The 25,393-nt window shown below is 38.7% G+C and overlaps 1 protein-coding gene across 5 annotated transcripts in view; it reads right to left on the bottom strand.

Annotated features, from left to right (window-relative positions):
- npr1b (natriuretic peptide receptor 1b) overlaps positions 1-25,162 on the bottom strand; it is an 82,119-nt gene extending 56,957 nt beyond the window's left edge. Inside the window, exons 1-4 of one of the 5 annotated variants that reach the window (XM_036583539.1) lie at positions 24,773-25,162; positions 24,154-24,399; positions 18,984-19,126; positions 18,055-18,855 (exon numbers count right to left, since the gene is read on the bottom strand). In XM_036583539.1, the coding sequence (XP_036439432.1) occupies positions 18,055-18,855; positions 18,984-18,999 (817 nt within the window). In that variant the 5' untranslated portion in view covers positions 19,000-19,126; positions 24,154-24,399; positions 24,773-25,162. The remainder of the gene's footprint in view (positions 1-18,054; positions 18,856-18,983; positions 19,127-24,153; positions 24,400-24,772) is intronic. The other 4 variants (XM_036583534.1, XM_036583564.1, XM_036583547.1 and 1 more) reach the window with 4 other exon arrangements.
- Positions 25,163-25,393: the final 231 nt, after the last annotated feature.

Below are 25,393 nucleotides of genomic sequence, written 5' to 3'. Positions count from 1 at the left end.
CTCTGTAGAACTGCCTATGCTTTGGATTACACAGTGCTTTACTGACTGTTATGATTGCAACTTGTAAGCTGTGAATGATCAAATATGATTTGAGCGCTTAACTGTCACACTTCTGAAATTCAGATAATGACAAATACTCACAAAGTACATAAATATAAAACAAACCAAATATGAATAACCTTAAAACTTAACATATAAGGGGCATTCAGGCCTGAAACTAGCATTTAATATGTTATTTCTCCTGTTATGTAATGTTCCATAGCTTAGTACTGAATCCCTCAGCCTCAACGGTTTGACAGAATTCATAATTTTGTGTTCTTTTTGTTTTTCATCCATTAATGTTCTCTAACCACAACGCTCAGCATGCCTCGCATACATACATCATGCAATCCCCCCCATAGCGATAAAGAAATCAACTGATGTACCACTGATGTAGAGGTGAACAAATTTAGTCCTGGTTAGTGAGTCTAGTCCTGGATTATACAGCATTCTGAAAGGAGATTTCTCATTGAAAGGAAAATGTAGTTCAGGACTAGGCTTAATCCAATTATTTCAACACATCAGAAGGGGGTTTTGTCCGTAAACAGGACAATATCACTTCTAATGCAGTTGCCACATTGCTGTAGAAGATGAGTAGGCATGTTTACAACAAATGTAGCAATGGCTGAAGTTTTCTTTCTGCCTAGAGTGTCCCTTTAAGAGTGGAAATATCATGAAATTTCACAGTATTAAACTTCTACTCCAGGGTTTTTAGCAGAGAGCATTATGTTTGGTTGTACAAAATAGCATCACATTCCTGAATGTGTTTGTCATGCATGACGTTTAAAAGAGACATCAGTGGTTTATTGGAAACAGGTATTGGTCTCTGTTGTACTGTTTTGGGTTTGGAATTGCCTCTGCTTTGGGTTATGGTCTACAGCCTGCACAGTCTCCATGTCTGCTTAAAGCCATAAATGAACAAAATCAATACAGAAGAACAGACATTAATGCACACGTCGAATGACTAAGCAAAAAGTAAAACACACACTGCACTGAAATAGAGGAAGAGGACGGAAAAGAGAGGTTATAAAAGAATGAATGGCAACTGCAAAGGCTCCATTAACGTTGACTGAAAAAGGAAGAGAGAGAGAAAGAGACAGACTCCCGACTAGCACTTCATTTCGAGTACGGCAGGAGGGTAATTACTGCAGGCCTGCGTACAAGTACCACACAAGGGCGTCTGCGAGTTTGTGCTCGTCTGTGTGCGAACAACACCACACTCAATAGTTTGGATCCTTGATACACTAAACTATCTGAGAATGAAAATAAGAGAAGAATCCGTAATTAAGATTCAGAAAATTCACAAATCTGAACACACTAGACGACACAAAGTTGAATTTAGCAGCATGCCCTCAAACTGGCTTGGGAAAACGGATTGTCTTGCATTATTTGTGCTAATTCGATACATTTGTGTGGGCTGCTGTACAGCGCAGGTAATAAGGCTTTTCTCTGTAAATGAGAATCTGCTTGAAGGTGAAAGAGAGAAACCGGAGAAGAAGGAAAATGAGAAACAAGGTTGGGCCCACATGAGAAGAAAGGCCTGAGCACTTCACGCCCCCCCCACACACACACACACACTGGAAGAGAAAGACTGAAAGTAGACACATTATGAAACCTAACTTTGGATAAAAAGCAGTATAATAGAGACTGGAATATAATGTACACAGGTTATATATGATGTGGTTTCAAATGCACTTTGTAGTCACCACCGATTGCAGAATCCACTCTTTAACTGAAATCCACGACTGCTAAACTTGAATCTAAACAGCTCTTGGGAAAGTGTGACAAGAGCTATGACCAGTATGCTTCATGCTTTTCATGTTAACAAACGTCAATTCCATAAAGGTTAGGATGTGAAGTGCTAATAAAAACAAAAAGCAGTAATAGTAAATTTGGTTTGACCTGCATTATACTGAAAACGGTACAAAAACACCATAACCTTTGATGTTTTACATTACGAATTGTATAAATTTTGTGAACATATGCTCATTCCAAATTTGATGTCTGCAACACATTTCAGTTGGGACAGACATCACCTTTCCTTTTAACAACACCTATCATTTTGGGATGAAGACAACAATTGATTCTCCCTTATACAAGTCTTGTATGGGGCCTTTGTTGTTGTATTTTTTGATTCATAACGTGTCTCATGTTTTCAATGGGAGACAGTTCTGGACTGCAGGCAGGCCAGTCTACCACCAGCACACTCTGATATGCCATGCTTTTATAATGCGTGCAGAATGACGCTTTGTGTTTTCATGATGAAATAAACACGGACGTTTCTGTAAAAAAGACTTCGACTAGAAGGCAGGATATGTTCCTGAAAAATATGTATATATCTTTCAGCTTTAATGGTGTCTTAAACAATTTGCAAGACACCCACTAATACCGCCATACCATGACAAACACTGGCTTTTTAACTTTACACTGGTAACAATGTGGGTTCTCCTTTTCTCTTTTGGCCGTGGGAACACAACATCCATTATTTCCATAAACAATGTGATTTGCTGATTTGTCAGACTACACATTTCTACTGTGCAGTCCATTTCAGCTCAAGTCCAGAGAAGTCAGCAGCATTTCTGAATGCTGTAAAAATGTGGGCTGTCTGGGGGTCCCTGAGGACCATTTTGAGAACCACTGCCTTAAAGAACCTTTCAATGTTTTGTTTTTTTTTTGAAAGAAGCATGTTTATAAATTAGATGTGAAAAACATGTAACCTTTTTTACATTAAAAAATCTTCACATAATGTAAACCAACTAAAGGTTTTTCATAGAAACTTACATCCAAGCTATTTTGAACCGTTTATTATTAAGAGTGTAGGAGAGAGATGAAGGGATGTCCGGAACCTTAGAGGCAGATCCTAAGTGTTTTAAGGGTTAACTGAAGTGAGCTTGAGGTTTGGAGGAGAGTTTCATCAGGCCACTCTCTCTGTGTTTACAGCTGAAACAGTAGACCGCGGCGAGTGCCAAGGACAAAGACAGTGACACAACCATGCACTAATCTGGCAGACAATAAAACTGACTCTATGATCTATGAGGTCTGGCCCACAGCTGTCAAATCACAAGGAAGTAGAAGGCTGTAAGTAAGGGTGATGCGTGGGAGTGAGATTTCTGAAGGTGAGTGTTAGGGAAAATGGACAACACACCAAAGAAAGATCAAACATTGGTAGACTGCTCTAAAATGGCTCAGCAAGGTATTGATACAAACATGAACATTCCAGGAAAACTGCATGAACTGAAACATGCTCTTATTCATGTTACAGCAGCCAAAGCAATAAGACCTTTATACCATTTTAACCCTTTAAAAGCAGTGAGTACAAGCAGTGCTTTGTATTTAAGGGCCAGGTTTACTTTCCCCTCCAACTACAAGCACCTAACTGACACAGCCCATCAGATCATTAGAGCCATACACAGTCTGCCGGCCAGCCAGCCATGCTCAAAGCATCCAGCAACAGCAGAATCTAAACAATGAAACATGACATGCAAGAGAAAACAGCATGAGTCACAGGAGAGACACGGAGTCATAACTTGGGTACTTGGGTCAGTAGTTGATAGAAAGAGAACTAAAGAAAAGGAGAGAGAGGGAGAGAGTGACAAAGAGAGAGAGAGTATCATTAAAATGCATCCTGTATTTGGACAATTTCTAAGTCCAAAAACATTACTCACTCGTTTTTAACACCCCTGGTCAAACTGCAGGTTTTGTGGATTTTGTGAGTGAGTAGAAGTAATCTTCTACAAAGAACAAACTTAAACATGACACTGGTCTGCAAATTTTTGTGAGCAATTTCTATTTATTTGCTGAGTTTAATATTTTCGAAAAAATAAAACCAAAACAAAGAAAAAAGGTGCCGTAACTTTTGTGCAGGCCACATTTTGTTAAATTAAATGTTAAATCCAGCAAATAAACAGTAACTGAGCCTGAAAATGTGCAGAAGTGAGTTCTCTGTAGAGGATGTGCACTTCTTTTCACCTCAAAAAAACATGTAATTTCAGGGGTGCCCAAACTTTTGCATACAACTGTATGTATTATGGTCTGACCAGTAGGAAAGTTGTAACTAATAGCGATAGCTATATAACTAATACTGATAGCGATTTTAAGGAGCTAAAAATTATATCCACTAATACTGGCCAATAAAATTTTATATGTTCAAAAGTCTTTGATGACTGATATGATCATCAGTTATCATTTTGGAGATATAAGGTTTTGCTTCGACAGCAGCGAGATATATATATATTTTTCAACTGTAAAATGAAACTAGTAAATAACATGATCTCACATTCTCAAACAAGAGTTCCCCTTAACATCAAAACAAAATCGCATCATCAATTCCCGAATGTGTTTTTCTTCATAGGTGTGATTTCTGATCAACCTGTAGAATCTGAACATCGCCTAATTTTATTAACAAATCAGTAAGACCTGTGGTACTCATGAGAGAACATTTTAGGTGTGATCTGATGTCGGTGTAGTTTGCAGATAGTTTGAATATGCTGTCTGCATCCTGAAGGCACAAATTTAAACATCAAAAAGGGAGACTGACAGCTCATATTAAAAGCAAATGCTACATTTAAATGGACAAGCCAAGATGTACCACGGCTCTGGACTAGACTCTGAGTCAGTCACAGTGATCAGGACACTGGGAATGATGTTACTGCAAAGGGCAGAAGGGCAGACAGGACTAGAGAGAGAGAGAGATTGAAAGAGGGAGAGGGATAGAGAGAGAGAGAGAGAGAGAGAGAGAGAGAGAGAGAGAGAGAGAGAGACAGAGAGAGAGAGAGAGAGAGAGAGAGAGACAGAGAGAGAGAGAGAGAGAGAGAGAGAGAATAGGCGTATCAAGAGGACAATAGGTTCTTGCAGTCGTACAGAAATAGCTGTAGCGGGACCAGAGCAGCAAAGAACATATCAAATGGCACATCTCTAAATACAGCTGCTACAATTGTTGCATTCAATATTAGAAACATACTTCTATTTAGCTGATAAAGGACAAGGATTCATTGTAATATAATGATTTGACGATTTAGCCCAAAAAAAGTCCTCCTGGCAGCCTTAAGATTTTAATTACACTGAACTTTAAACAAGTTGACAGACAGTAACACATAGATTTGAGGTAGCCAGGTTACTTGCTTCTTATTTTAGAACAAATCATTTTGTTGCAGTGTTCAAGTCCTCACAGGATTCAAATGTGCTGAGCAGTCAACAGAGATCACGTGCAGAATAATTCTGGCATGGTTGTGAAAGGAAGCTTAAAGACAAAAGTAAGACAATGTTTTGCAGAAATGTCATGCGATGCTTAAAAAACAGTCCTGATCTGCTGGAAAGCCACAGAGAAATATAAGAGTGGCACCAGGCCACCTGCACAGAGAGATAGTATAGTAGATCCATTTGGATTCTTCACACGCACTGACATCTCACGATGTTAAGCCCTAGAGGGTGACTTTAAAACTCCCTTATTTAGCAGAGTTAAAGGTTAGGGAGGAACTGTTGTCTCAGAGAAGTTAAATATTGACTAGAACTAAACACATAGGCTCAGGGGAGCAGGTCTTTCTCAACCTTCCTCAAGCTTTCCTTGCCTCGTGACCCTGCTTTTGCCCTATGTAGCATTATACAACAGTTAGTTCCGGCCACGCAAGCTGATTGGTTGAGAGGCGTTCTAACCGTGCTGTTATTTTGCCATAACATCACAGGTTTTTCACAAACACTGTATCACTCCGCTGAGACGCCGTTGCTAAGCAACAATTTTGACAGCTGTTGGAGACGCTCAAGCCATTTGAATGTTTTTACTTCTTACTTTGCGCAGAAACAGAAAATGGATACTTTTAAGATTAAATTTGACCGACAGCTGATTTGGTCACACTCTGAAGATGAGACTACACTAAATTCTGAAACTGTCATTACCACATACAAAATGGGCTGTAAGATGCTTTACAGACTGGCTGGAACAAAATAACATTAATATTGATCTAGCAAAAATTCCGGAATTACGTGTAAGAAGCTGGAGAATGAGATGCTGGCTGTGCAGCGAGTGAGCGGAGTTCGTTACTCTGACGTAAGAACAAGCTGCTTGTTAAGGAACTATAATTTGGCAGAAGGTATTGCTAACATTAAATCATATTAAATGTCACGTTCACGGCCCAGTTTATTTATTTCTTACTTTATTTATTTAACTGCTGTATAAAAGCAATAGAACACTCAAGGTTGTATGTTATTGCGAATAACATCATGACAAGTAAATGATATGCTAGAGTTTTAGATCTGCTCACAGTGATTATTTGAGTTATCTCCATTAGTCATCACACTACCTCATGCCTTTCAGACTTGAGGACATCAATTCTTGTTAACTACTTTTACTTAACATTTTAAAGCAATAACACTTGATTTGCTGGGCTTTAGGTTACAAACTACTCTATCCGTCATATGTGAATGCTGATACTACGTCATCACTTTCCTCTGCTAGTTTGCTCATCAGCATGCTAAAGGCTACACAGCAAACAACAACAAAATAAGGTACTATACCATGATTTTAAAACCAAAAATTGCTGCCAGATGAAGCAATTATTCGTGTATTTTGTGTACAATATGTTCAAATTCTTCAAAAAAACATTTTGCAAGGCAAAGTTTGCATGGCTAGCCAAATACCTCAATGAGGCTAACGTGCTGAGAGTGAAAAGACACTTGTGTAATGTAGGTGTAACGCACATTTGAGCGGTGAGTCTACATGGATGAGGGGCATGTTAAAACCCCTTAAATGGCCCACCGGTGGGCCCAAAGTTTTATTACACACTTCTGTAACCTAAGAATAGTTCAGTCATTTTGCACTGAAGCCCCTGTAGCTACTGAATAATAACTCTCAGTATGTAATAAACCTGGTATTTTAAGGGGTTAATAATATTGAAGTGGTGCCCGTGGGTGGGAACAAGCAATAACTAATCTGGGGTTTAGTTATATAAGCAATTTCAGCTTATAAGGAGGCAACCCCTGTTTTTTTTTGAGTAAGCTCAACTTAAATGGTATTTTATAGACCTAACCTAGATGCAGTACCCAAATGTGTGTGACAGGAGAACTTTTGACTAAACTAAGTTGAGGGAATGAAAACATGTCAAGCAGAAAGCTGACTTGTTAAGACTTGTTCAAGTTATTGACAGTTCACAGTGTACGTTTGACAGCTGACTCACTTCTACAGATCTCTGCTAACGGCACATAGGAAGTTGAGAGCTGCAGAGTGTGAGTTGTGTTGAACTCCATCTCCCTAGTCTGGCTGAGGGGGAAAACGATCACATCTGCTACAATGTCCCTCTGTTCTCTGATAAGGAACAAAACAGAGCACAGGGCCTCTGAAGGCTTCCTCTAGCCATTTCCGAAAAAACAGAGCCAGTGGCAAATAATTCTATAGTCAAAGGGCCGTACTGTACAATCAGCATACTCCCAGAGCGAAAACACGCTAAAAGAAGATCTTCCCACACAAAATGCGCTTACTACAATTGCGATAATGTGGAATCAGAGGAAATGTCTGAGATGCCATGTGCTGTAATTAGAATCCAGGATGGCAATGCCTGCTGAGTGTCAGGACAATCAGGAACGCAATTTAAAGAATGTGCCAGCAATCATGAATGTATGTAAAAACACTGCTGATGCAAACAATCGCAATTAAAACAAGCTAATACTTTACTGTGCAAAACTGCAGGGTTTCAAAGTATGTGAATGTAGCCATATTAACAAAATATTTGCACAGCAAATTTGCAAAACAAAAACATAGCTTTGTCTGTCATCTATTGTCCCTCGTTTGCGCTTCCCACATGATGTTCAGCTTGACTTGACAGATGTGTCATTCCTATAGCTCTGTGTCATAAAGATTAGGCCACTTGAGCATTCTCAAATCCCATAAAGCCTGACATGAGTCACCACATTTATTTTTCATTAACCTAGAGGCTTTAGCACAGTTGACAATTCTCATTTCATTTTTCATTTCCCCAGTCTAAGTGCACAGTGATTATGTAACAGCAATAAAAATAGGGTGTAAAGGGCATCAATGGGGAGCCAAAAAACAGTATGTACATACAATAAAATGAGTCTCTAATAAATAACGCTTCCTCCACGAGAGATTCTTTTTTTGTCTCTTAAATGCGATAAGCGATGACCAAGCACTCAAGCAGAGTTTAGCATATACATGGCATGTTGGGGGTGGCTATACAGAGCTAGCCAGCCATGCAGGCAGCTGAGTAACATTCAAGAATTATTAAACAGTAAGCAGTGCTGTGTAGTAACCATGGGATACATGTAATCTGGATTACATAATCTGAAAAATCAAGCACTTGTAATCCAAGGATACCTTTCAAAATATACATAACTTGGTTTTTCATAGTTTACTATTCTTAAGAATGACATTTGATTAAGCAATATCAATAAATCCTTAGATAAATTCTTAATTTACTGTATGTCTCTATGAACTGTACAATAGTTTCGTCACTAAGACTGATAACAGAGGTTATGTGTAGTTTTCAGAGAAAGAAGGAAGGATACTAGGGTTGGATCTTCAGAAGGTTTGAATTGTAATGACCAACTATGAAAACAAATAAAGCAGTTAAATTAGAAACAGTCTAAAAGTAATTCGAAAGTAATCAGATTAGTTTGAACCTTTTAATTAATGTAAAATATTACTTTACTGATTACTTACTCATATAATGTGTAATCAACATCGGATTTTAATTTCCCTTTCATTCTACCGGATTCCATTACATTTCCGCCAGTGGGTCCATGCTTTTATTTTACACTCATTAAACTTACATTACATTAACAGCAATGGGCAGAGGCTCTCATCCAGAGTGACTTACAGTTTGATGAGGTAGGCAAAGGTAGTGTTAGGAGGCTTGACAAAGACTCTTAGTGGTACAGGGTTGGGTGTTTGCTCAGGCAGGGTTTAAACACTAGTCTGCATTGTGGAAGGCAGAGGCATCACCCCCAACAATACACCAACCTATACCACAATATAAACACATACACACACACGCACACACACATACAGAGATCAGTCATAACATTATGACCACCTCCTTGTTTCTACTCTCATTGTCCATTTTATCAGCTCCACTTACTATATAGGTGCACTTTGTAGTTCTACAATTACAGACTGTAGTCCATCTGTTTCTCTTCATACTTTGTTAGCCCCCTTTTACCCAGTTCTTCAGTGGTCAGGACCCCCATGGACTCTCACAGAGCAGGTACTATTTGGGTGGTGGAGCATTCTCAGCACTGTAGTAACACTGACGTGGTGGTGGTGGTGTGTTAGTGTGTGTTGCGCTAGTCTGAGTGGATCAGACACAGCAGTGCTGCTGGAGTTTTTAAACACCTCAGTTCCACTGCTGGACTGAGAACAGTCCACCAACCAAAAATATCCAGCCAAAAGCGTCATGTCGGCAGCGTCCTGTGACCATAGATGAAGGACCAGAAGATGATCAACACAAACTGTGAAGCAGCAGATGAGCTATTGTCTCTGACTTTACATCTACGAGGTGGACTGACAAGGTAGGAGTGTCTAATAGAGTGGACAGTGAGTGGACAGTTGGTCAGTGTTCTTTAAGTAAAGACGATGCATTTTGTTGATCATGATAAAGTTTACCATGATAGCAATAAAATATCGTCATATTGCCCACCTCTACTTACAGCTTATGCAAACGTTTGGACACCCCTGATCAAATTACATGTTTTGATTATTTTTTTGATTGCAATTAAGGTAACACAATCGCAAACAACTCTAGATGGAACAAATTTTACTATAGCATTCTACAGTTTCTATTTATTTGCTTAATTTATAATGCTTCCCAAGCTTTTTACACAGGCAATAGTTTGTTTTATTTTTTCCAGTATGTTAAATTCAGCAAATAAACAGTAATCGTGAATTAAAATGGGAAGAAATGTGTTCTCTGTAGAGAATGTGTTAACTTGTTTTGAATTAGAAAACCAATAAAAATGTGTCATTTGACCAGGGGTGCCCAAACTTTTGCATTGTACTGAATAATAAACTTTATATAATAAGTCTGGAATTTTAAGGGGTCAATTAATCTACCCAACACTGACCAAAAGACTCTTGTACTCTCAAGAGTCTTTCAAGAGAAAGAAGGAACTGAAAAACACTAAGGATTTTTCTCACATATTGGTGCAGTCCTGCATGTAATTGGCTGGCTGCTGTGGGACATCTCACCAAAAGTCCCATGGCTAATAATAATGCTAACCACTTCTACAAAGATCCTAGGTACATCAATTTGGGAACCAGCATTCATCTTGCAAAGAGCCCCTTTATTCTGCTGCTCGCTTTGTCAACTCTCACACTTTCATTGTTAACTCTCAGGCACCACTGGAAAAGGGGATGGATGAAGGCAATTTTTCTACTCTCTTTCATTCAGCTACGTGATGGCAGGATAATCTAGCGGAGCTTTGATATACATGGTTAGCTAATTGGGCCCACAGTCTGAAACTGTGTTCAAACTTTGTTCAAAAATCTGTGTTACATTATATTTTACATCTAATCTAGTTTAACACACTTTTTGAGCCTGTGTGGGCCTCCAAATTCAATCATCTCAGAAACCTCTCTGTGGCTCCAGAGAGGCCTACACAGCCTTATATCAATGGGCCACAAAGTGTCACTAATGTTCTGGGCCATGATGTCATACATCGTGTGTAAACTGATACCATGTGCTTCACAATCCAAATGAATTTCAGGATTGTCCAGACTCTATACTCCACTTTAACCTGTAGAAGTCTCAGTTATTGCCAGTAAAAAGTATCTTGATAGTTTTTGTTCCTCAACAGTAAGTCAATCAGTTAACCAGCAGAGAAGTCCTACTGGAAGTGTAACTTCAGATCAATTTCACACTTGTGTTCACAAGCAACAGAGGAAATATTTTATTATGCTTCGAATTTGATAAAAAAAAAGTAGAGGCGGAGTAACCTAAACCCATACTCAAGTAAAGGTACTGTTACTTCTGCGAAGAAATAACTCAAGTAAAAACTTGAGTAACTTGAGCAAAAGCACAAACATTCAAGATCAAAAGACTGCTTAAGTACCGAATAACTTATAGAACTTCAGCACATCCAGCCAAATAGTAACTAAATGTTAATGACCAAAATGTAAAATGAGTAAAAAGTAGATTACTTTTCTATATATTTGAGTAGAAGTAAATGTACTAGCATTCAAAAATTACTCAGGAAAGCATCTAATCTGATTTGTTGATAAACATTCTAGGTCAGCAGAATGACCTAGTTACCTAGTTACAAAATGTGTTACACATAATATAATTTATGTTAATTTGCGTTATTTTGAACACAGGTATATCAGAAAACAATATGACACAAAAAGTGTTAACAGGTAACACAAATAAGTGTGTTCTTATTTAACACATCACTTTTTAGAGTGTACATGCTGTTATCACAAATAATGTCACTTTTTTCGTAATAACTATCATTCTGCTGAGCACCAGTCACTGCTAACGACTAACTTTGTGTTCTAGCTAACTGATACTAGTTTATACTTTAGCACATACAAAACAGAAAACGGATACATTAGATTAAGTTCTATAAGATAATATTCGACCTGGCTGTTGGTCTACATCAAATTCTTGACCCATCACAGCAGGTCAACAGCTGTGATGAAACATTACTAAAGCTGAAATAAGCCAGAAACAAACAGAATATTATTCAACACACAAGAAGTGAAATACTTTGCAGACTAACTGGAACAAAACCACATTCTGGTTTATCTGGCAAATACTGAAAAAGCTGAATCTGATATTGTTTCTGTTTAATGTCTCTATTTGTCTAATATCTCTATTCGTACTACTTTTTTGGGCGGAAGGAATTGCCAATACTAAAGCAAAAAAATGCAATATTCGGGGCTCATTTAGTATAACTGTTGTATAAAAGCAACAGAACACTCACAGCGGTACATCTTCACAAATAACATTACGGCTGTGATTTGGTTACCCTACCTTAAGTGTTCTATTGCTTAAAGAAACTATGTAGTTCTTGGTTTAATTACATAATTAAACTTAAACAGAATGCACAGTAATAACTCTAGACTGCTAAGGGTTAATCCACTTCAGAAAAAAACACAGATATTAAGGGCTGAGTTACTGAGTTTCCACTGACAGAAGTAACTGTTTGAACCAGGTTTGTCCAGAACAAGCAACTCATCAGCAGATTCCTCTAATCAGCACATTCCTCCTCTAGCAGGAAGTATATGTACAAGGTCCATGGCTATTCATGCACATCAAATCATGTTTCCCCCTCCTTCCTCCACTATCAGCTAGAGCACCAAGCTTATGGGAAAGAGTTTTGTTTTGTTCTTCTTTCTGCCTCCAGTCTTCCCCAGTTCGGCTTAATATTTAACCAGTGCCAGATGGAAATGATGGGCCTGAGCAGAGAGCAATGGAACGCTCAGCACAGAATTGCGAGCAGTTTAGTTCAGCTCCCTCGCCCTGAAACCATGGTGACAGCAGGGACTAACGCCACACACATGCAGTGCAGCAGCTACGGTGGCATGACTTCCAGGAAGCCCAAGTCGAGAGACCTCTGGAGTCAGATGGAGTCAACGGTTATCTTGAGTAAACTGTGGGAGACAGTGAAGATCAGGAATGCCACCTTTATTACCTTCAGAGTTTCTTTGAAGTGACTGAATGCTACTAACTGGATTGGACACTGGAGGGAAAAGAAGAATGAATGTGATCCAATACCCTGAAACAGCAAACACTGTTAAGCTGTTTAGCTGTGTGTTTCTTGCTGTGGGGTAGCAGAGTACCTGAGTGCTTGAGTAGTTTCAGCATCATAGCCTACATTTGGATGATCATCTTAAGTGAAGTGCATCAAATAAAAATAGTTTCAAAGTTCAGTAGTTTTTAAAGAAGAAATATTGGATCAGTTTTGGATGATATTCAGGGTGCAATATTGGTACATTCGAAAAAATTAAAAATCAGTTCAACTGAATTTCATAAGACAAATTGCCACATAGCTTTTTGAGTAAACTTAACTGGAGGACACTACAGTTCACCCAACTCAAACTTTAGTTTAATTAAGCATTCAATTAATTCACATTTTTTTGTACTATTTTCCAGTTAGGCCAATGAGAATATATTTTAGCATTTTTGATCAGTTTCTCCACTAGCTGAGATGCTTTCCATCACACAATCCCACCAGGTCTTTTCTCCTCTCAGGCTCCTTCATCCTCCTGATATTTACTGTACTTTACTGAACATCAGATATTAAGTTTACACAAAAATGTTATGCATCATTTTTCTATTTAAAATGTTTAATGTTCAACTGAAGATGTTTATTTGATGTACAATTAATTCAACAACTGGATATTTAAGATTTTACAACTAAGCATTTCATGTGTTCCTATTACTGAGGTCAGTTATGTTGGACTAACTAAAATCAACATTTTACCCAATAATTTTACAATTTTTTGTTTACAGTGTGTCGGTTTCAGAAAAGAAAGACACCTGAACCACATGGACTTTCCATAACACACATCGTATGTAGTTTGCGGTCCAAGTATATTTTTCTATTCCTGGGCCTAGAATGTTTCTGCTAGAGCTTTTCTATCTCTTCAGGTCTGATACTCATATTCGAAATCTAGGTTGTAAAGAATTTTAGAGCCACAGGTGTACTCAATCTAAGTTTTAAACACTGCATTGAATGAGAATAGCTAATAGATAGTTAGCAAGGTCCAAGTGTTGATCTATGGAACTTAAGACCTCTTTGCTGCTGTTACTGCCGTAGTAACACACAGTAAAGTGTGAGTGAAGTGATTTGAAACGAGGGGAGATTAAATCGGAGAAACACGATGGGTCCTCATCAGCTGAGCAGCTTTTATGTGTGAGTGTGTGAGTGTGTGTTGATGTTGAAGCTCCTGCTGATTCGTGGCCATTAGCAGCCCTGATGAAAGAAGCTGTGAAAGAAACAGCCTTAAATTGGGGCCACTGCAGTATGGTCTGCCAATCTCGACGCATTTTACTCACTCTAACACTTAAACACAGAGATACATGAAAATTAGACTTTGCTGTAGGAACTATTGGTGTGCGTCCACACAATGATAGCAAATCATTTAAATTCTGATGCTTTATTGGCATTTTTGCTGGTCTTTTACTTGAAAGAGGCAAAAGATTTGGTGACATTTAAGGTTTAGGTCTAAGTTTAGGTGTAGGCACAGCAATAATTAACTACTGGGACATGTAGTGCAATCGAAAACTCATAAACATACACGTTTATGTGTGTGAAAGATTAAAGACTAATCCCTTAATCTACAATGTACTATTGACATTGGAATCAGTATATTTGCTTTCAGAAAAAAACAAAACAAAACTATATACACACACACACACACACATACACACACACACACACACACACACATCACATGCATATATATATATATATATATATATATATATATACATACATATGTATGTATATATATATATATATATATATATATATATATATATATATATATATATATACATATGTATATATATATATCGGCATGGGACAGACGTTTAGATTTGAATGTTACTTCGAAATGATATTTAATGACGCATTTACTGTATTCTGGAAGAGCAGAATGTTTAGGTGATGCTGCGCTAATATGCTAAAATGTCTCAATTTTTTTTTATTAACTGTTTGCAAAATAATGACTGACATTCCTCTTAGCCAATCACATTCATGTCATATTCGACAGTAGAACTTTCTAGACTGAACAGCAGCAGAAGAGGACAAAGAGAAGTACTCTGAAGTGGAATATTTTTTTAAGCAGGAAGGTGTCATATCCCCTGCCTGCATCCCCCCTGCTGTGTCTTCCTGCTTCTGCTGATGTGAGTACTGCATGTATTTATTATGCCCAAGGGAGGGAGGAGGTGAGGCGGGGCCACGTTGAGAAGCATTTCCTGTCGGCTGATGAGACATGAGGAAAAGGTTACAGCTCCGCAGGTGACCCCTACACAGGTGTTTATCTAGCAGCCGGGACTCAAACACATATCTACTTCAACAGACCATTACACCTTAACCCCTTAAAGAACTACTCCAGCATTTTTCAGCTCCCTATCCGCTGCATCTGGTCGATTACCACAGACAATCATTTCAACGTGTTTCCTTTTACTAAAACACATTCACTAAAAACACAGTCAGGAGGCAGTTGCTTCTGGACCTGAAAAACACTTTAAACACCAAGGGTCTGTATTTAATTTCCTTACTCTCATAACTACATGACTTACATATAAGGCTACTTTCACAAGGACTTTTTTTTGTGAAAAACTTCACTTACCATTGATTTCAATGAAAACAATGTGTTGATGGACAACACACCAAAGCATGACATCGCTTGAAAATTTTCCTCCACTGTCCGTTGAAAAAATGTGTTAGAGTAACATGTGCCAGCCAAGAAGAGACAAAACGGAGAAGAAACTATATTGCTGCTGTAAACTCACAGTAAGAGCTGTACAACCCACCTCTAAAAACAGAGCCGGAGAACAACTGGTCTTATATACACCATGTATGCATTATTTTATGAAAAAGAACAGCAACTGCCAGCGATTTTTGCTTATGAGCTTTCAAGTTTGAATGACTTTCTCACTCACTTTGATTTCTGCCACAAACACCCCAACAAACCAGCAATGTGTGTCAATGCTTTTTTTGACAGATAGCAAAATATCTAATGAATTTGGCCTTAGCTTCATAGCTGCTACTGAATGATAAATCTTATTTAATAACTGAACAATTAACTGACTAATAAATTGGTTCCCTAACCTCTTGATCTCTCCTCAATCGCCCTCTCCTTGCTCTCCTCACAACACACATTTTCTCATTTCTTTGTTTGCCTTTCTCACGGTGAGCTCCCTTTCCTGTAATGTTACCGTATTTTATTGTGCCCGTTCCATGATTTGGCTGTGGTGTGAATTAAAAGATACTGCATGAGTAAAGTTGTAGTGATGGCTTGTAAAAAACAGCAATTACTCTGATATCTCTGCCAGCTTAACAGAATGGAAATCAGACCTTACAGACTCTTAACCAGTCCTATTAAATGATCTTTCTTCTGATTCCATTCAATGGACCAGTTGGAACTAGATAGCCAGGAAAGTGGAATAAAGTGGACGAATGACGAAGTCTGTTTTCACAGGAAATGCCGACTGATCTGATATAATGTGCTGAGCTTCCTTATACGGTGATGACGCTCTGACCTCTGTTAATAAATGTTGTTGTGTAAGACGTTTTTAAAGCCCTCTGGGACCCGAGAGAAAAGTTAAAGCACATGTTACGAACTAATCCTGTATACTTGACTCCTTTTATTGGGACATTAATTCAATGGTAAAAGAATGTTACCTTCAAGGATGCTAGTTGTAAGGTGGTGAAAGCAAAAAACTAGATAAATAGAATCATGGATGCCTTTCAATGACATAATGAAATACCTGAGATAGCTTCTGTATGTATATTTGCCTGGAATAATATAGCTGTTGTATTTTTCAGTGTTAACGAATGCTTTATTCAGTCAAACATGGATCACGAATGCCCCTTGACAGCCAGAGTTCAATGTAATTCAAATGAATCGATTTCTTCTATATTATTGAAGAGTTTGTTGGAATAAGAGGCACTGTATGTGTTGCTGTAATTCAGCACAATGCACAACATGAGCCTCAATCAATTCATTTACAGTCCTGGGTGGTACTGATGGCAGCCAAGAGAAAAAACAGCTATTGTAGTAATAACTTTTTTCTTTCTTTGCCACTGTGCATTTCTCTTGTTCTCTCTCTCTCTCTCTCTCTCTCTCTCTCTCACACTCTCTCTCTCTCTCTCTGGCACTTCCTCCCTCTGTCCCAGGTGGGCATTTAGTGGAAATCTGTGCAGTATATTGTGGGGTGACAGATGTTAACCTTGTGTTCTAGAGTTTGGAGCAATCACATGGGACAATAAATCAGACAAGTTATGGCTGAGAAAAGAAACAATTACAGATAACACAGCAGAGTTATTGTTTGCCTCGCTGTAAGAAATAGAAAGGACAAGACAAACTCAGGGCCAGAAAACTGTTGAAACTGCTGTAATACAAGTACCTTTGACATAAATGTTTGACATATAAGCCATGAGGAAAAAATGTGGCAGCATGATGTGTATGAAACAGAATAGGAGAGAAGGGACTGGCACCCCAGTGGGGAAGCAACTGTAGTTCAGAACTATGTCGCTATTCTATTCAAATGTGACTACAGTTGAGTGAACATCTTTATCTAGAAGAATATGACTGTTTTAAATCAGGACAAGGAGAGTTACGGAGTAGAAAAAGCCATTTTCTACTTGAATTCTGACTGAAAATTGTTCTAAAGCCTAGATTAAGCTTATCATCGTAAACCTTAAAGCTAAAGGGCTGTACAGTTCCTCATACTCTTAACTATATAATGTACATACTAGCTTCATAGCAGTTACTGAATAATTTATAGTTGTTAGTGAAGAATAAGCATTAAGATTAGCCTCTTAACATTTATGCACCCATTAGAAGGTCCAGACTACCATTTCTCACTCCAATAGCATAACTACATAAGTACACAATTAATTACATAGTTATTTCTATAAGGGATTACTTTTACATTCCGCAATGCCTTTTTCCATTTGTTTTGATGTCAACAAATGACATCAAAACATGACAGACTGTATGAACAATAACAACTTTTTATCAAATTAATATCCTATTAAAATTGCATAATAAAATCTCATTCTACTTACAAACACAAATGTGGTATCAATTAAAGGTTAAGATTGATAGAATTTCTGCACTTGTTTTAATGAACTACTTATGAGAAATAACACGCTTTTGTGTTTTTTTGTGTTTTCTTAACTAACAATAACGGAGATTAAGTGTTAGTTTTTCATGTAATTAGTGAAAAAAAACGCCTTAGTATGTAGAGTAATAAGCCTGCAGATTAAGGCTTATAAAAGCACATGCAAAAAAAAATCTGCCCGCTCACTACTGCAGAAGAAGAAACCACTCACCCCTGCCCTTCTCCTTTATCTCCTGCAGGTGTTCTGAATAGTTGACCGGTCGGCTGTTTTCCTCGAAAACGAGCTCATCCGTGGTGATGTTGACTTCTTTCAGCTCAGTGTACAGGCCTTCCATGGCGAAGTAGCACTCACGCTCACCCATCTTGCTGTCGCCAAACATGAGCAGAACATGCTGGTTCCAGCTGAAGTGCCTGCAGATGTGCAGGGCGAATTCACCAAGCTTCTTGTGAGTGGGGCCCGTGTTGGTGATGGAGGTGTAGGCGTCAGAGCGGTCAGAGAAGCCCACAGCTGGCGCTCCCGCCGTGATCATGGGGAGACCCCAGTGGGTGGTGAAAAGGCCCACGGGGGAGGAGGTGTAGTCACAGCCTGGGCCGATGAAGGCCCACGGCTCGTAGGCGAACTTCAGGTCTACGGCCATGAGAGGAGCGATGGATTCTGAGCAGATTCCATCTGCGTTCTCGCTGCTCTCGAAGACATGCCGCAGACTGTAGCCAGGGAGGAGAGACGGGTTGGAGTTGACTAGGGCAATGGCCCGGTCTATTGCAGGGCCAACACGGGGCCAGGCCCAAGGGTAGGAGGTGTTGTGCCTGGGCAGGATCACAGCCAGCGTGATATTTTCATGCTTGTGCGTGTGTTTGTGGGGCTCACGGGGGTGAGAGAATCTCACATGGGTGGAGCTGGGAGGACAGCAAAGCAGAAGCAGCAGCAGAGACAGAGAGGGTCTTCCTCCCCCTAAAAAGCTCAGCAGCAGCCTCATAGCACCACACTTCACTGCCCCAATCGTCTGAAAAACTGCAAACATAAACAAATACATGTACGTCAGTCTCTACAGCAGCACAGGGGACACTACTGTGTCCACACAGCTCAAAAATCACATATCATGGCACTGATTAACATCACATTTAACAGTTATCACTTACCCCAGATGCAATCCATTAGCAAAGTCAAATGTGCTTCTTTAGTTTACAGTGCGAGATGCAAGGCTAATGCTGCTAACAAACACTGGATGTAGGCTGTCACCAAATGCATCTTCATAAATACATGCCCAGAAACATCTCTCAACCTACTCAAAACACATCCACATCTTCATTTGTTTCACACAGACTAATCAACACAGTATTGCTTAGTCTATAAAAACAAAAACACTAAAAAATTTCCGTATAGATGAACTGTGGGGCAGCCATTGCAAGTAACTACAACCACTTTCGTCTCAGCACAATATGTGGTATCATTCCCCACATGAAGACCAAACAAAGGCCATGTGTACTCCTAAACACACAGATGCATCATAAGATAATAACTTGAAAAATCAAAACAATGACTTCTTATGATTTTTACAACCACACTTTCAGCACAAATGAGCCTCATCTATATATGTTTGAACCTGATTTCATGAAGCTGGATGCTGGACCCACCACTGACTCACTGGACATTCTGTGACTCCTCAGGAATTGGGGGTTTTGTGGATAGTGTCAGGTGGAGTGTGTATGCTGTGGAGAATGAGAGCTACAAAACAGCATTTGAACTAAACAGCAATGAAGACGGTGAAATGATGCGTTCATTTATTTCTACAGTCAAACTATGTCAAGCAGGGTTTGTAAAGCATGTTAGCTGCATACAGCATGACAGTAGCTGAGTCTACACAAACCGAACAGCAAAGATGGAGGAAAAGTAACAAAGAAAGGTTGCCTTAAATCCATCTCTCCTTAGCAGAAATTTACTTGGAACATCTGCAGATTTTAGAATATCCTGTCCAAACTTCCTTGTAATTGTCAGGTAAAATGGTCACTGTATACACTGAGATTTTGCACGACAGTTTTACTCGCTAGTTTGTGGTTCACTGCCAAAGGCCACAGTTTACGTGTTTCTACATAATTAGGGAATCGGTTATAATATACTGAACTACACCTAGATTTCTTTGTTCTGTTTTCTGTTTATACAAAATAGAACGCAACACCTTATTTTCATAATTTTATCGTTATTCCAGAAATACCTAATTTAATGTCATTACCATATAATAAGCATTTAGATTAAGAGATGCAACATCTACCTAACTGTCTCACAGTTATGAAGACTTAGTTATGCAAACAAACACAACTGGATACCTGTGCAGTGATGTTTTGGTGTACAATATGCCTCAGGTCCAGGTTGAAAGTGGAGTGGTACTACAAAGTGGGACATTATGCAGATGATAATGTGGTTCCAGTTTTAGCTTAAATGTTTAAATAAGGTTTATGTGTGCCGTTTTACTATTTTTTTTATTTGTATACGTTGCTTTTCAATAGACTCTTCAAGCAAATAATTTAAGATTTTGGCATGTATTTTCCCAGGCTACGAACAGTGTTTGAAGCAACGTCAGCCTAGTATCTCTCGTTATAAAATAAAAAAAGCACACGTGACATATCAAACATCTTAGCTTATTGGCCGCACCTGGCTTAGGTGGTTAATCATCAAACTTTTAAGAGTGGAACAACATTCTACATTCTAAACTATATAACTTACATATTAGCTTTATAGAAGTTACTAAACAATTTAACATGGTTACTACACAATACAGATTTAGATTAACCCCTTAACATTCATGGACCTGTTGGTAGGTCCACTTTTCCATTTCTTACTCCTGTAAGTTAACCCTTAGCAATCAAGTGTTAATACACATCCTTTTTCTGATTGTTTTGCTGTCAACAAATAACAAATAATCACAAAGATAAGCAAATATCACAAGGATATTTAACAAAACAGGCAAAATATTAACTAATTCAAATCATAAGGAAATATCATAAAAAGCCAGAATAAAATATCTCCTCTTCTGTTTACAAAGAAGCATTTGACTGAATTTCTCTACTTGTTTCAATGAGCTCATAGCACATTCCAACATGCTTTTGTTTTCACATAACAACTACTATGTGTTAATGGCAACAATAACCCATAGAAATACACTTTGAAAAACAACAGTTCCAAAATTGTTTTTGACTTGATATGGAAACCTTATGTTATATGAAGGTTCTTCAACCTTTTAAAAGTTTTTTCAAATTCTTAAAGTGGTTCTTTAAAGAACAATCCTTCGGGAGGTTATTTAGGGAAACAAAAGTGTTCCTTTTATGGCACTGAAGCTCTTTTCATTTCATGGAATATCAGTGTTCTATGCATTTAATCAAATTCAGATTCTTTTTGTGTTTTGTGTATAAAACATGAAAAAGAAAACATAACAATAATAGAAAATAATAAACAGTAAATAATTTTTAAAAAAATCTAACGTAATTTATTTTTCTAAATCAATATGATACAACAAAGAAACAAAGAATCAAATGAAAGGATGAACATGCCAGTTTCACTTTGCATTGCATTCCCTTGATGTGAATTCATAAAGTGTGCCAAAAATAAAACTGTCCTATGCGCAACAGAAAAAGACAGTCATGTGTGTGCTTTCATTTCCAATGTGGATCAGACATTGCTTTTGAACCTCTTTCCAACATTGCTTTACCTCTGCTTTGGGAATTTGCATTTTCTTGCTCTTGATATACAGAACAATGTCTCACGGCATGTGGTAGAACCTATATGAACTCTGATGCTAATGGGCTTTTCTAGAACTTGGACTTTAATGCTACCCAGAGATTATTTTTACATTAATTCAGGGTTTATAGGGGGAGCTCGTCAAACGTCTTACATCTGCAGCTTAGCTATCAGACAGTTTTACTTCGAATAAATAGAATTAAAAGATTCACACTGGATTTACAGTATTGAAAGATTTCTGCATCATCCAATAGACAAATATATATCTGAGGATACCCCCAAAGTAAAATCCAAGATTATTCATTGTAGCACTGTTGGTTGTTCCCAGCTGTACTCGCTTCTGTGTGTTACAAACACTAAGACGTCACTTCCACAACAGCAAACTCTTTAGAAAGACTGCACCAAGAGAAGGACTGCCAACAAAATCAAGCCTATTGAGTTTGCCAAACGTCATTCAAATTTTGAGTGGAACCTGGTGCATTAGCTAGATTAGACTAAAATAGAACTTGCTGGCATTCTCCATCACTGGCATGTGCAGCATGAAAAGAGGGCCGCATAAAAGCACTTCACATCTACCATCGAATGTAATGTTGGATCACGGTTGCTCTGCAGCTGTTCTGCTGCAAGTTATTCCAGGGCTTTTGCCTTTAGCTAATACAAAAAGCTAGATAAATTCAGAAGATAAGTCAAGCTGTAAATTCTGCCAAGTGTCAGGACATTTGAACTAAAATCTCAACTGCTTCTGCAAGGCAGCTGAAACTGTAGGAGGACTGATAAGACAATCGTTTCAAACACCAACACAGCAATGGCTGTGCAGCAATGACTGTGTAAACAAAATCATCTCTAGACCCAACCCTGACCCTGATCAAAAACCTGTTGACTCAATCAAGGTGGGATTCTTTATACACAGCCTCATGGACATTAGAGATCTCGAAAGGATCAACATGAAGGAATGGACCAAAATTCAGCCATGTGTGTTCCAGTGTTCTTCACCCTCATCAAACTTTACAGAAACAGGTTAAAGACCATCACCCACACCTGGAAAGGCCTTAAGAAATATTAAAATGGTAACTGTCAGAAACACTAACAATGTTTACTGTGAAAATGTTTTGACAAATAAGTTCAGAAACTGAACACACTGGATCACACAAGATGTTCTATAAGGAGTAAAACTATCTGTCTCCGCAAAAGTATTTGTAATGCTATTTTTGTTTTCTTTTGTTTTATTATTCACTGTTATTTTGTTTTTGATGGATAATAATCTTTTTAAAAAATTGTATAGTAAAAATGAACTGAAAAAACATGTTCTAGGAATCTAGGAGGGACTGGGGGGGGGGTGTGGAGAGAGAGAGAGACCTATGCAAAAGTCAGAGACCTTTCAATTATTTAATTTCCAGTCAAAAACGACGTGTGACAGTGTCTGAGAAAAAATTGGAAAAAGACTCAACAGCTAAACATGACGTTAAATTTTCAGTGTTCAGTGTGTCCACTCTTTGCCTTTTTCACAGCTTCCATTCTTTTCAGAAGATTGCTTTCAGTTTTTCAAAGAAATCTGCAGGAATTTTTTTTATACCTCCAAAGTTTACTTTTCACATTCCAAGTAATCCCAAACACATTCAGTGATGTTGAGATCTGGACTGTAGGGCGGTCAGTACACTGTTCTGAGAACACCAGCAGCTTCTTTATTTGATTAGCAAATGTTCTATTTTGTCTATTTCCTTTTCTCAGTAACGGCTTCTTGACAGCTACACATCCTTTCAGACTCATAGTGTTGAGTTGTTCTCACAGTTGAAGGATGGACAGAAAGACCTGCGGATTTTTTCAGATCTGAATCAAGAGTGGAGCTTGATTTTCTCCTCTCTCTCAAAGATGAAAGCTTTAGGTACTGTTTATCTGACAGGGACAGTTTTGGTGGTCTTGTGCGGTTGTCAGGAGTCCCACTTTCTCTTGTTTTTTCACTGATTGTCCTTTCATTTTCCCCTTCCTTATGCAAGTGTATTATCTTATATCTAATTTCCTCAGAAATCTCCTGAAGAATGAATAACTTGGAAAATTGGAATGAAGGGTCTCTGAATTTTGCCCAGTACATTTCATTACAAAGTCTTGTTTCATGGATAAATAAAAGCTTTGAAATAACAGAACATCACCTTGCTGTAGCCCCAACAGAAATGTCCCATAAATGAATTAGAACATCAGCATCAGTACAGTAATGCAATCTTTCTACAGGTATTTAAAATGACATGTACACTGTGTAGTAGTTCATAAAATCAACAGAAATGAGGAGAAAACTAAATTACATATAGAATCATTATCGTTACAAACATGTAACACTTCAAAGCAAATGACAAACGACAAATAAATAAATGACCACCAATATACCAAACCAGACTCTACTGTAAACACTAAAAAAATGCCAAAACTTCAACAAATACATACGGAAGTGCTTTAAGCGAAAGAACCTTTCTTGAAGTCCTCGCCCTTTTATCACCCAAAACAAAAAGCACTTATCTCACTATAATTTCCATCATCTTAGCCATTTAGGCATCAGGCAGCGCAATCCAATTACAGAGTACTCACCACACACTGGCGTGGGCAGCACTGATGAGGGTGTACAGAGCACATTACAGCTGCTGACTAACTCTCAGAGTGGTCTAATGCTTTGTGTGCTCTGCCCAGGCGTCCTCGCACACCGCCTAGACCAGCCGTGCTTCGCTCAAATCGGATTACCTTAAATAAAGCACTGTGTTATCTCCATGCCGAGCTGCGCTCTGTGCGGCAACTACGGGTGATTATGCCGCTCAGCTGCTGCTGCTGCTACTGCTGCTGGTAGGAGAGAGAGAGGGAGAGAGAGAGAGAGAGAGAGAAAGAGAGAAAGAGAGAGAGAGGGAGAGGGCAGTGAGTGAGTGAATCAGTGTAATCAGTAAAAGGTTTCGGATGTGCTGAAGTACATGTAGAGGTAAAGAGGGACGGCTAAACAAAAAGAAGCACTGAGAGAAAACTGAAGAATATCCACAGTGATCTTTCAAGTGGGCACGCCAAAGTGCTGTGAAGAACAAAGCAGAGTTTTTTTCTTTGGCAGTACAGCACTTGAGCGGCTCTGACAAAGCCAAACGCTTTAAATTAACCCTTAAAATCTGCCAGTGAAGCCAATTTTAGGTGAAAACAAAAACCAAACATTTACAGAGTGCAAACTCACTGATCATGGAAGCAGATGACGTGGAGTAAATAGCTGATTATTTGTGGTAATCCTGGATGCACTGGGCTAAAGGCACAATCTCATGGACATTGAGGAACTCGAAAGCTTCTACATGAAGAAACAGTCCAAGATTTAATGTTTCAAAAGTCCAGTGGTGAAGTAGCAGAGTGAACACCTCCAGCAATTAGGAATTAGAAGAGTCCTGCTGCCTCTGAGCAGTCCTGCAGGGTGAGCCCTGCCTGGGTGAAGATGCACAGCCTCGCTCTTGGTTGTAGCGATGGACCAAACTGTCCAGTTACTGCCCCTAAGCTGGGGAATCCTCACTGAGCTGCAGCCCTGAGGCAGACTGAGCAGGGGATGTGTGACTAATACTGTATAGCTGTAAGAATGTGTGTGTGCCCACCTAAGCAGAGACGTCTATCCTTCTAAAGCGCTCTTCCTCCTCTTACTGGAGGGAGGGAGAGGAAGCGAGAGCGAGGTGGTGAAAGAGACTGATGAACGCTTTTAAAATGAAGGTGCCAAAAGGCTTCTTTGGAGCAATGGCTTAGGAAAAGCACTTTCCCTTAAGAACCTTTCAATTGAGTTCAGTTGAGTTTTTTAAAGAAACGTCCCTTGAAAGGT

Source organism: Colossoma macropomum, unplaced genomic scaffold (genome assembly GCF_904425465.1).
Source record: "Colossoma macropomum unplaced genomic scaffold, Colossoma_macropomum, whole genome shotgun sequence".
NCBI lineage: Eukaryota > Metazoa > Chordata > Actinopteri > Characiformes > Serrasalmidae > Colossoma > Colossoma macropomum.
The sequence above is the reverse complement of the archived record's forward strand: the minus strand, read 5'-3'. Positions and strand labels throughout refer to the sequence as shown.